General features: G+C 46.8%; 1 protein-coding gene across 1 annotated transcript; it reads left to right on the top strand.

Annotated features, from left to right (window-relative positions):
* The first annotated feature begins 11,085 nt into the window (after positions 1–11,085).
* LOC129669051 (olfactory receptor 1D2-like) lies at positions 11,086–12,027 on the top strand. Its single transcript, XM_055597130.1, has one exon. The coding sequence runs from the start codon at positions 11,086–11,088 to the stop codon at positions 12,025–12,027; it is 942 nt and encodes a 313-aa protein (XP_055453105.1).
* Positions 12,028–12,544: the final 517 nt, after the last annotated feature.

The following is a 12,544-nucleotide window of genomic DNA, read 5'->3' as shown; positions in this document are numbered from 1 at the left end:
TTATCATGAAAAAAGTTCCGCTCAGAAAAAGTAAAATGAATATGATCAAAATATATTAAGTACATTATGAAAATGTCATGGTGAAACCATCATTCTCACACACACGAAGCCTCCACAAAGAGTCTGGCAATTTTTTTTTTCACTAGAACCTGAGTTAGTAGACGTCAAGTCTGGTCCAAAAGCCCCTTTTCCCTCAGCCTAGACTTCTGAGAGCATCTAGTACTTAATGAGCCTTTGGGAGCCAACTATCTGTAAACCAATGACAAGAGGAGAAAGAACTGTTTGACCCTGTGGTTGTTGAAACAGATGGTTGTCCCTATCTCTGGACAGTTACCCACACCCCAGATCCCAGAGACCAGGGATTGCCTTGGGGCAGGCCATTTAGAGTCCCAGGAATCACTTCCCTCTCAGTCCCTTCAAGTGTGCATTCCACAGCTGGGCTCTCATGGCTGTCTGTCAATGTCTATCAATGTCCCAGGGAGCTCTGTCTGGTACAGGCTCGGGATGCAAATTCCCACAAGTAATCGTGGTCCTTCTGTGGTAGTGCTGGTGTGACAGGGCAGAAGCAGAGCTTTCTGGGATCTTTCCTGTCAGCAGATGACTCAGTGTGGGGCACTGTCTTTTTGGCTCATGGGTTTCATCTATTCAGTGGACTCTGAGTCTTTTACCTGGTCATCTAGACTATGTGTGAGTCTCAGAAGCCCACCAAGGCCATTTTCAACAGACCCCTAGGTTGTTATATTCATCAATTTTCCATTGTGACGAAAAAATACCCTGACCACAAAGGACTTAGAAGAGAAAAAGGGGTGTTTTAAAGTTCCAGAGAGGTCACAGTCCATCATGGAAGGAAAGACATGCAAAGATGACATTTCATCCCCACAAAGAAGGAAGAGGGAGAACAGAAATTGAAAACAGGTTATAAAACCTCAAAGCCCCCTCCCCCTCCCATGCTTCCTTTAGCAAGACTCTACCTCCTAAACGTCCCATGACCTTCCCAAACAGTGCTCCCTACTGGGGACCAAGTGTTCAAGTACAAGAGCCTGTTGGGGACATTCCTCCTTCAAGCCATCACAGCAGGGAATGTAGCTCAGCATAGAAATTTTCCAAGTACTCTTAGAGGCCCTAAGGTTTAGTCTCCAGTGTGGTGATATTAACTCTGGCTCTAACCCTACTCAGATTCAAATGTGCCATCTAGTGTTTGCACCAAAATTTAAAGTTATGTGTATTTCTGGTCCAGCATTTCTGGTTTGGAATCTTGGAGAAAAAAAAATGACTTATTTTAGGTTGGTGGCACCTTAGAGGGTAGGTAAGGGGAGGGAAGGAAGGAATGGCTGTGGGGAGATGCACACGAAACCAACCCAAATGAGCTCCAAATGGTCAGAGCCAGAACCAGTAAACAACAAATAAATACGGCATTACAGCATTAGCACCCTGGGAAGAAAATCAAAACTCTAAGATAATCCCCAAATCTTCATATCGATAAGTACCAAGATGCTACTACAGGTGGAAAATTCCAGAACTGACATTACAGGGCAGGTAGCAATCAAAACTTGGGTGCACTAAAACATTGTGTGATGTTACTTTTAGGTTCTATATTTTAAGTTGCATAGAAACTTATGTTTATGCTTGGTTCCAAAATATTCCAAAGTAGGAGCAAACCTGAAATCTGAAACACTTTTCATCCCAGGCATTTTGGACCAAGGATATACAACTTGTAATACATTGTAACGAAAAATATAAAATAGATTTTAAAAGTTCATACTGATTAAAAGAAGTATTTGAATAAACAAAGAAATGAAAAGGAACAAGTTTTCCATATAGAAAATTCCAAACAGAATTGGTAATCCTCCTAGCCTGTGGTGGTTTGAATAGCTCCCCAAAGCTCATGTTTGCATGCTTAGTCTCCAAGGAGTGGAACTGTTTGAGAAGGATTGCAAGAATAAGGAGAAGGCATGTCCTTGTTTGAGGAGGTATGTCACTGCAGGTGGGCTTTGAGGACCAGTATCATGGACCGTCATGCCAGAGCCAGTCTTTCTCCTCTCTCTCTCTCTCTCTGCCTATAGATCATGATATAGAACTCTCAGCTACTTCCCAGCAGTGGGAGGGAAGCTGTGGCTTAGTGACTCATCTTATGGTGACCAGGAAGGAGAGAGAAAATTCACCTGTGCTGGTGAATTTACTCCCTCCACCACCTTATTCATTCTGTCCAGGCTCCAGCCCATAACTGAAGGTATCCTTTTGTAGGTCATTTTTAGTAGTTTTCACAAGCCGCATCCCCTACCATACCAAAGAGAAATCTCTAGGCAGAGATATAATGAGGACATCCAGACAGGAGTTGGAGAACTCTTGTGATAACCTACTATGTTATAGGCTTCACCATTAAGTACCATGGGTTAAGGGACATAGAGAGAAGAGTAAAAAGATTTCTGTTCATTTCTCCCACCCCCATCCTCATACTCCTCAGCCAGTGAAGCTGAGTGAAGGCAATAAATTCCTACCACGTACAGAGCCCCTTCTGGAAATTCTAAGCCAATAAATGGAAAGGCAGTGCTTTTTGGGCTGTGTCCTTACATCCATCCCAGAGTTCAAGCCTGGGCATATTGCCAATCTACTTCTGAGGAAGATGTTTCATGCTTCCGGACAAGAAGGTCATCATGAAAGCCAAAAGTCTTCACAAAAGCCTTGGCATGTTTCGTTTGGTCAGTAGGTGGATCTCAGCCAGTACCAGAATCCAAACAAACACTGTGCACATGGCTTCCTAACTCTCTGACCAGAGCAGCAGGAAAATATTTTTATAAAAAGATGTCTAGACACTGGTCAGGAGAGCCTGACACCTCCTCCAAGTACAGGCACCGACGTAATAATGTCTGCCACAATGGCATCAGACGATCCCCTGGAAGGAATGTTCCAATTCTAAAAGAGCTAGGAGGTTGAGAGAATCCTAATTCCAACTGCTCATATGGACGACATGATGGCCCATCTTCACATTCAACATTTCTGGACTTAGACTCACTATGCCCGGGGCCAGCCTCAGCCAACTGTGGGTCTTGAGATTGGGAGGAATGGATCGGCAGAGACAAAATCACTTCACACATGGGGGCAGATAGAAGCTGACGGATGACTCATTTCAAGAGGCTGTTTTAGGGAGGCTGTCCACTCATGCTCTCCTTTTTCTGGTCTCTCTTCTTTCTTTTTCTCTTAGAGCAGAGTCAATCCAGACTTTTATTGTTAAATTATTTCCTTGTGCATTTTTTTCTACATGATAAAACCCTTTTTGTCCTTCCCCAAAGTACTGGCAAAATACTGTCCCCAAAGGCTGACAAATGAGAATAAACAGAACATAGCAAGCTGTACTCTACATAAATGGTAGTGATTGTACCCAAGAACTCACAGAACAGAATATAGAAAACTGTCCTCTCCATACACAGTACAGTGATTACACAGCAAGCAAGCAAGCAAGCAAGGAAACATATTTAGTCGTTAACTCAGTGCTTTTCTCGGACAGACCGTCACATCATAGGTCATCTGGACAAAATCTTGCAGTTACAATAAGGCATAAGAACAAAGAGGTTGCTAAACAAACTAGACTATTCTTAATTCTTAGCTGCTGTTTGCAGCTGAGCAAGTTCTTTCAGAGCTTTCTAAACGTCTTTTAGACGTTTAGAAATAGGAGTGCTCTTTCAGAGGGTCTCTAGCCTTATAAACTATACAAAGCTCCTGCAATCTCCTTATCCTATCCCAAGGAGTCATGTCCATGTGACCAAGTCTTTCTAGAAAAGGAAGTTAGTATGAGTCCAGCAGTCTCTCTAGGGTCTGATTCCTTTCTGACTGCAGCAATCTGGGGGTTGAGTGTGGAAATTCAAACAATTCCTGATATCATTTGATATCCATAAGCTGACTAAAAATTTTCAGGGAACAATAAGCACAAAAGCTCTCTATAAGTTCAACTTCTTGTTCAGATAATTCCAGGTTCACTGCCTTTACAGCCAAGAGGAATACTTCCACAGTGGTTGTTTCTTCTCCATTTCCTTGTCTCCCAGTCCTGCTAGAGATCTCACCAGTTGCATTGATTAGGGTTGAATTAGAGGAAAAGGATGAAGTCACAGTAAGAAACAAAGCAGGCAGAGATACAGGAAAAAGCAACACCATTTGTGGACTGGTAATCCAGAGATGTTTTCTCCAGGGCGATGGTGCTCCAGCAGCTGGAACCGTGTCAAGCAGCTGCTTCTGCAACCATGTCGTCCCTGACATGCAAACCTTCCTTTGAGCGTGTCCACAGGGGTGTTTCTAGAAGGGTTTAATGAAGGGATACCTACTCTGAATGGGAGCGACACCATCCCAGGGCCTAGGATCCCAGACTGAAGAAAAGGGAGACACTGGGCTGAGCCCCAGCATTCACCTCTCTCTGCTTCTGTGGATGGATACAATGTGAGCAGCTGCCGTAGAAGGTGGCCGCCATTGCTTTACACCATTTAGACTCTGTCCCCTCAAGCCATGAGCCAAAACAAACTGTCCCTTAAGCTACTTTTGTCAGATATTCTGTCACAGCAGTAAGAAGAGACACTGATGAAGAGCTGGGCCTGGGCTAGTGACCCTTTCCCAAAATCCTCTACCTCTTGCATGCCAGTCAAATCTCCAACACTGTTTTGTGTGTGTGTGTGTGTGTGTGTGTGTGTGTGTGTGTGTGTGTGTGCCATCTCACCCAACTTCAAAAAAAATATATGCTGAATATAGACTAGTTAGGTCTGTTGCCAATTAGGACCTGTGTTCTTCATGTCTCTCCTCATCCTTTGATAAGAGTATAAACAGGCAGAGAATATTTAGAAAGGAAATGGCCAACATCTTCAGTGACTCCACAAGGGTCCTGTTCCACTGAGAAATTATCTTTAAAAGTTTCCCACAGAGAATGCACACCACTCACCTGCAGTAGAAACAATGCTCCCCTTCCTTTGTTGGCCCTTAGGGAGTCAGAGGAAGCAGGCAAACTCCCGAATCTCCTGTAATAAGGCACTCTGGGGGTTCTCCTAGTGCTAGACATCATAAAACCATCCACATGCATGAAATGGAACTGTGTTCCAGACCAGAGGAAAACAAACTGTGCCGCCAGGAGCCCAGGTACAGCACCCTCCCCACAGAGCTGTGAGAAAAGAGGGGGCTGTCTCCTACTCAGGGGTAGCCATTGTCTGTCAGCTCTTGCCTTAACTGCTCACAGGCTCTTGTTCTCCTACTTGGCAAGAGTCAGGACTGAAGACGTTAGGGAAGTGACATGTGGGCGAAGTTTGATACATTTTGGTTGTCTAGATAGTATTTTGGATACTGTTTCATGGAGGCTTGAGTGTTACTGTACCTGGGATTCCCAGGTTCCTGTGTCCTAGTACAAAAACATGGACAGAGACATGTGCAAAAGAGGAGACGGTGAAGGAGAAAGGCTCTTTCGAAGTGAGACAATTGGCGGGGGTGGTCTCGATGATGCCAGATATATTGGGATGTTTGCACAAAGTGTGGCGTTTCAAGCACATGCTCTATCACCTGTCAGCCTCGGCATGCCCTCTGCCCTTGGCTTTTCCCATAGGCTAAACTTTTGTGGTGTTACTACTCAAACCCAGCGCCGCCCGCACGCTTGGCCAGTACTTGGTTACTGAACTACCCACTTGGTCCTCTTGATCCTTCTCTCTCACCCTTCTCTCTTGCTGCTCTCCCTTTGTTCACGCTATGGCTCTCCTCAGGGTGAGGAGGGTCTGGTATTCCATGCTGCATCCTCTCCATGTTCTGTGTGGTAGCTAGTGTGAGTGAATAAAGAGGGGGAGGGGACAGGCTGGCAGCTGTACTCCTTTGACATACCTTTACCTGGATGGAGTCAGACAGTGTAAACACAACCTCCCGTTGTTCCTCACTATTGACACTCAGACCTGGTGGTGGGGGAAGCCAAGAAGAGCCATCTGCTCAGGAATCCGATCTATTTCTAGATTAAACGAGAGCCAGGGTGGCATCAGGCACACCAGCCTCCTCTGCCTTTGTCTGCCTCAATTTCCTCTCGAGTAGCAGAGTGCAGAGGGTGGGGTGTGGCCAGCAGGAGAGGGGGTCCTCTCAAAGGGCAAGGTCCTGATCAACCAGAAAGGATGCTAATGTTTCTCTTGAGGTTCTTAAATGGAGGGAGGAAATGCTGACTTTAAAAGAAAACATTTTCCATTGCTCTTTATTTTGTGATATTCTCCACACATTTTCTCCATAGGCCAAGCACCACGTCCCTGAGACTCTTGAGGAATTTTGGACACATCTCAAATTTTCCTTGCCTTTCGTGTTCTTTCTTCTCTTTCTTTTTCTTTCTTCCTTTCTTTCAGCTTTCTTTCTTTTTCCTCTCTTCCTTTCTGTCTTCCTTGAGTTTCTGCTCCTCCTGCCTCCACCTCCAGAGTGCTGGAACCACAGGTGTGCACCGCCACTCCTGGTTTACACGATGCTAGGCTCCAAAGTCAGAACTTCCTAGACACCAGGCAAACCACTCTGCTGACTGAGCTGCAGCCCCAGCCCAGCCTCCTCGCTTTGCAACATGTCAGCTGTGAGTCTCTTCTGGAGATTTCCGGAATATGGTGGTGTTATCCGAGGGCAGGGTCTGCTCCTGTAGTCTCTGGTGGTCTGACAGGGACCAAACAGCATATGTCGCCGCACCTGCTCGAGGCTGAGCGAGCGACTGGATGAGAACCCCTCGTTTCTGCCACCTTCCTTTGAAACCCTGAATGAAAGCAAAAAGATGTTCTTTAAGAGTTCAAACTCTACAGTGGGACGCAGTGGCACATGGCTGTAATCTCAGTGCCAGGGAGTGGAGGCAGAAGGATTTGGAGTGCAGGGTCATCTTCAGCTATATAGCAAGTTCAAGGCCAGCCTGAGCTATAAGAGACCCTGTCTCAAAACAACAACAACAACAAAACCCACCAAGAATCCCTTGTGTTTTATTTCTGTTTCAAGTGAGAGAAGTGAACAGTCTGCATTTAAACCATCTTTTTTTGTAACCGACAGAACTCTGTATTTGCCTCTACTTTCGGAAGCTTTTGCTTCAGGGTCTCTATCACCCGGAGCACCAGTTGGGGTGCTTAGGAAGGTAACAGGCAGGGAGTGAGTGTGTAGACTGTAGACATTTCCTCCGATGACTCTGGGGCCAGAATAGGAGGGGACCATGGTGATGAGAACTGACTGCCTGGAGCAGAGGATATTGTCTCTGCTGCTTGGGGAGTCCCCTAACTTGGCTGTGCTTCTGTCTCCTGGGGACGTTTATAAACTTACTACAGAGGAACGCTCTCGGGGATACAAAGAAAGTCAATAGAGAGAGCTGTCACTGGGCATTTTCTAAAGCATAGTAGTTGTTCATTGACTATCAGCTCTTCCGTCTTCCCGACTGATTGATACCCTGTGAGAATGAGTGTGTGATTGTTCCCAGACTAAGATTTCCCAAGACTCAGAAACTCAGATTTCCTGTGAAAGTTTAAACTATCAGACTGTGAAGTGTGAAGTGTTTCACAGGACATTAAAGATCTGTATGGATCAGCTTCCTTTGCTGTAACTAACTTCTGAGGCAATCAGCTCACAGAGATGGAAGGTTGACCTTTGGCTCACGGTTCTAGAAGGGTTTCATTTTAGAGTCAACTGGCTCCTTCGCTTGTGGTCTATGGTGAGGCAGCACATGTAGTAGAAGAGTGTGATGTAACAAATCCATGTATGTTGTAGCCAGGATAAGAAAGAGGGGAGGGGAGAAAAGGGGAGAAAAAAAAATATATATATATTTCTCTTCTTTCTTTCTTTCTCTCCATCTTCCTATCCATCCATCTATCTGTCTGTCTATTTTTTGTATGTCTGAATATTTTGCCTTCCATGTATGTAGTGCACCACCTGAACCCATGCAGGCCGGAAGGGAGCATCCTATTTCCCTAGAACTGGAGGTACATACTGTTGTGAGCTGCGAAGAGCAGCCAGTGACGAAGGAGGCCCTACTTCTTCAAACTTCACCACTTTGTCAGCGTGGTTTCACCCTGGAAACCATGACCACAACATATAAGCCTTCTGGGAATGGTTAGGCACAAGCTCACAGAAAACACACCTAGAGGCCGGGCCTCTTAAAATGGTTTACCTACCTCCGATCTCAGTAGTCACAGGCCCTGGGTTAATCGGAGCCTATCCATGCCATCCTTCTTCGCGGTGTCACAGAAGAAACTCCTATAGACAGATGACCTTGGACTTGTCAACACTAGCACTGTCTGAACAAGGTCTGAGTCAGCTCTCAAAGGACCGTATTCCATGCTTTAAATATCAAATTTATTTCTTTTTAAAAATTTGTGTGTGTGGATTATTGTAGGCAGGTGCTTTTGGAGGCCAAAAGAGGGCACTGGATTTCTTGGAACTGGAGTTAGAGATGGTTGTGAGCCTCCCTCCTGCTTTGGGTGCTGAAAACTGCACTCTGGTCCTCTGAGAGAGCAGCAAGCAGTCCCAACCACTGAGCCATCTCTCCAGTGCCTGGTTTCAGTTCTTGGAGCCCTCAATCAAAGCCAAACATTTTTACTGTGGCTGCCTTTTTATGCTGCTGGATTTTAGTGTGCAACATTCATTTCATGTGAACATCCATTCTTTCCTTTGGCTACTTTCTTGGGCACCTACTATGTGCTGGGCGTTGTTGCAGGCACTGAGTAGTGAATGAGACAGATGTGTCTATGATCTGGGGAATGCACGGCCTCATGAGAAAAACACTCCATGAACAAGTCAATGAATAAATGAATTTGCATTGAGATATAGGCAAGAAGCTCAAGGAAGAGTAGCTGATTAAAACTGCACGAACAGGGGCCAGCGAGGTTTCTCAGAAGATACAGTGCTTGCTTTATATCCTGGTTAGGATTACCATTGCCATGTTGAATCACCATGACCAAAGCAACTTGGGGTGGAAAAGGTTTATTTGGCTTACACTTCCATATCAGTGTTCATCACTGAAAAAGTCAGGACAGGGACTCCAAAAGGGCGGGAACCTGGTGGCAGGAGCTGATGCAGAGGCCATGGAGGGGTGCTGCTTATGGGTGCTCTTCTCTTGGCTTGCTCAGCAAGCTTTTTGATGGAACCCAGGACCACCAGCCCAGGGATGGCACCACCCACAATGTCTCCACACCCCAGTCACTAACTAAGAAAATGCTCTACTGCCCAATCTTATGGAAGTGTTTTCTTAAGTATGGTTCTCTCCTCTCCTATGATTTGCTTGTGTCAAGTTTACCTAAAACTAGTTAGCACATTATGAAAGCCTGATCACCTGAGTTTGATCCCTAGAAGCAATGGTGGAGAGAGAGAACTGACTCCTGAAATTTGTCCTGTGAGACACACACACACACACACACACACACACACACATGGTAAGTGAAATAAAATAAAGCAAAACGAAATAGGACAAAATGAAGGTTTTTGTTGAGAAGTTGCCTTCTGGCTGGAGGCAAAGATAAATGGTCAAAGCTGAAAGAATTCCAGGCCAAAAACCACAGTCAGCACAAAGGCTCCAAGGCAGGAAGGACCATGAAGTTCTTTCTGTGCCTGGCAGGAGACACAGAAAGAAAAGCGGGTGGAAACAAGGTGATGGAAGACTTTGGTTAGGAGGCTGGACTTCAGCATGAGCTACTCTGGGGAGTTTTAAGCAGCTGAGTGTCTCAGTGTCTTTGAGTGTTCAACTGAGAAGTGCTGCAGCGTGGGTGGGGATGGGGTGCAGGCAGATAGCAGTCTGGGCTCTAGTGAAACCCTGCCTTGCAAAACAAGGGCTGCATTGCAGCTTGGTTTGGCTTCATGCGACAGGCTCCTCAAAGGGTGAGATCCTGCACTTTGTCAACCTTGAGAGTCATTTTGTACATTTAGGGGCACACAGAGAGACCCTAAGCAGAGGACTGGTGTGAACTTATCCAGCCAGCAGTGGCTTGGGCCAGGTCAGGAATGAGGGCTTTGTGCATCTATTGCAGGCTGTTCACCATCTGAAGACTCTGGACATGTTTACCGGCACTTTCCTACTGTGCCCTGTCTCCTCGCTGCAGGGGCTTTGAGGCCAGGGCCCATTTTTCTGGTGTCCCCTCATTTCACAGCAGCTGTGGGATAAGTAGGAGTTCACTGTGCGGGTCAAAGCCTTGGTGCCCAAGTCCTTGCCCTCAGCCTATAGTACCTGACAACCAACCAGCTGGTGCCTGCAGCATGCTGGAGGGCACAGCTCCACCTTCGGACCATGTTGGATAAGAAGTCCCTTCCTCCTGTGCTGTCAGTGTGCTTCGGCTGAAGAGTGGTCAGAGGGAGAGCACTGGGAAGGTGAGAACTAGGGAAAACTGCACCCGATCTCTAGTGCAACTTAACTCAATTAAGAAACGGTTATTATGGACTAGAGCAGTGCTTCTCAACCTGTGGATCGCGACCCCTTTGGAGGGCTAATGACCCTGTCACAGGGGTCACCTAAGACCATCGGAAAAAGTAGATATTTACATTATGATTCATAACAGTAACAAAATTACAATTATGAAGAAGCAATGAAAAAATTATAGCTGGGGAAATGGTCATGCCTTAGGAAGGTTGAGAACCACTGGGCTACAGAGATGGCTCAGCAGGCAACGCTTGTTGTATATGCATGAGACTTGAGCTTGATGTTCAAAAGCCACATTAAACATGAAAAACAATCAACACCGGCAGGATTGTAATCCCAGTGCTGGAGGGCAGAAGTGGGAGGATCGCTGGGGCTCACAGGTGAGTTAACTTCAGTGGAACTGGAAGCTTCTAGACCAGCAAGAACTCTGCCTCAGGGAGAGAGAGAGAGAGCACGTGAAAGGGAAACCAAATAAATAAGGTGGGGGAGGTGGGCTGGAGAGAAGACTCAATGGGTAAGAGAATGTGTGTATCTTCCAGAGGACCCTAGTTCAGTTTCTAGCACCCACATATGGTGGTTCATTCCAGCTCTCTGTGATGCCCTCTTCTGGACACGGACACACACACACACGGTTCTGGTAGAAAGCTCCTACATTTAACTGTGATCTGATTCTGAACACACAGTGAATTCCAGCTGTCCAGCCTGTCCCCTCCAGTGGCCTCTGGGAGATGTCCAAGTGGAGGGAGAATGAGACCGGAGTCAGCGAGTTTCTCCTGCTCGGCATCACCAATGATGCACGGCAGCAACAAGTCCTCTCCTGGGCCTTCCTGTGCATGTACCTGGTCACGGTGGCCGGGAACACGCTCATTTTCCTGGCCATCAGCTCCGACCCGCGCCTGCACACCCCTGTGTACTTCTTCCTCGCCAACCTCGCCTTCGTTGACATCTGTTTCACCACCAATCTCATCCCCAGGCTCCTGGTTGGCCATGTGGCGGGAACACAGACCATCTCCTACGCCCACTGCCTGACTCAGATGTACTTTCTAATCTCCTTTGCCAACGTGGACACATTTCTGCTGGCTGCCATGGCCCTGGACAGATTCGTGGCCATCTGCTACCCACTTCAGTACTGCACCATCATAACCCCCAAGCTCTGCGGGGGGCTGGCAGCCGTTGTGTGGGTAGGCTCTGGCCTCATCTCTCTGGTGCACACGCTCCTCATGAGCAGACTGACCTTCTGCTCCTCCCTTCCCAAGATCTCTCACTTCTACTGTGATGCTTATCTGCTCATGAAGGTGGCCTGCTCAGACACACGGGTCAATCAGCGCGTCTTCCTGGGGGCCGTGGTCCTCTTCGTGACCCCCTGCATTCTCATTGTGGTCTCTTACGTCCGCATCGCTGTGGTGGTCTTCCAGATACCCTCTGCCCAGGGCAGACACAAAGCGTTTTCCACATGTAGCTCGCACTTGTCTGTGGTCACGCTGTTCTATGGGACGGTTCTGGGAATCTATATACGGCCTCCGGATTCCTTCTCCACCCAGGACACGGCAGCCACCATCATGTACACTGTGGTAACCCCCATGCTGAACCCCTTCATTTACAGCCTGAGGAACAAGGACATGAAGGAGGCAGTGACAAGGCTCTTAAACAGGGTCCCAAAGTCCTTTTAGTGCCAGGAGTGTCAGCTAAGATGTCTAAGACAGGAAGACATGGAGCCTGACTCTGGATGCCCCTTCTACCCTGTCTCCTCCCACTCACCCACTCAGATTGTTTTTGGAAAAGAAAAAACATCCCAGAAATTAGAATAGAATAGAATTTTACTATTACTAGAAGGGACACTTAAATCTCCGCTGCAGGGAACAGAAAATCCTGATTATATTGAGTTAAGTAGAACAAGAGTTTATGAGAATCATTATATCCATAATGACAAATCCAGAGGAGAAAATCCAAAACGAGAACTGAAGGTTCCTTCCAGACCTTTGTCTTGTGGCCCCCAGGAACACACATCGATCCCGGTGTTTCCAAGGTGGCTGCTGGGGCACCAATCATCTTTTCGCATCTCAGGTAAGGGGAGGAAAGGCAAAGGGGGCTTCCCAAGGGCTTTGTGGGAAGCCTCAAGCCCCACTCGCTACCTTTTGGTCACGTCCCAGTGACTGTCAGAGCAGTCTGTGAGAGGCAGTTGTTATT

This window comes from Psammomys obesus, unplaced genomic scaffold, assembly GCF_907164565.1.
Source record: "Psammomys obesus unplaced genomic scaffold, mPsaObe1.curated_primary_1811, whole genome shotgun sequence".
NCBI classification, from domain to species: domain Eukaryota; kingdom Metazoa; phylum Chordata; class Mammalia; order Rodentia; family Muridae; genus Psammomys; species Psammomys obesus.
The sequence above is the reverse complement of the archived record's forward strand: the minus strand, read 5'-3'. Positions and strand labels throughout refer to the sequence as shown.

Bases quoted from the DNA above. Each gene is read 5' to 3' on its own strand.
- LOC129669051 (XM_055597130.1), top strand. From the start codon at position 11,086: ATGTCCAAGTGGAGGGAGAATGAGACCGGAGTCAGCGAGTTTCTCCTG.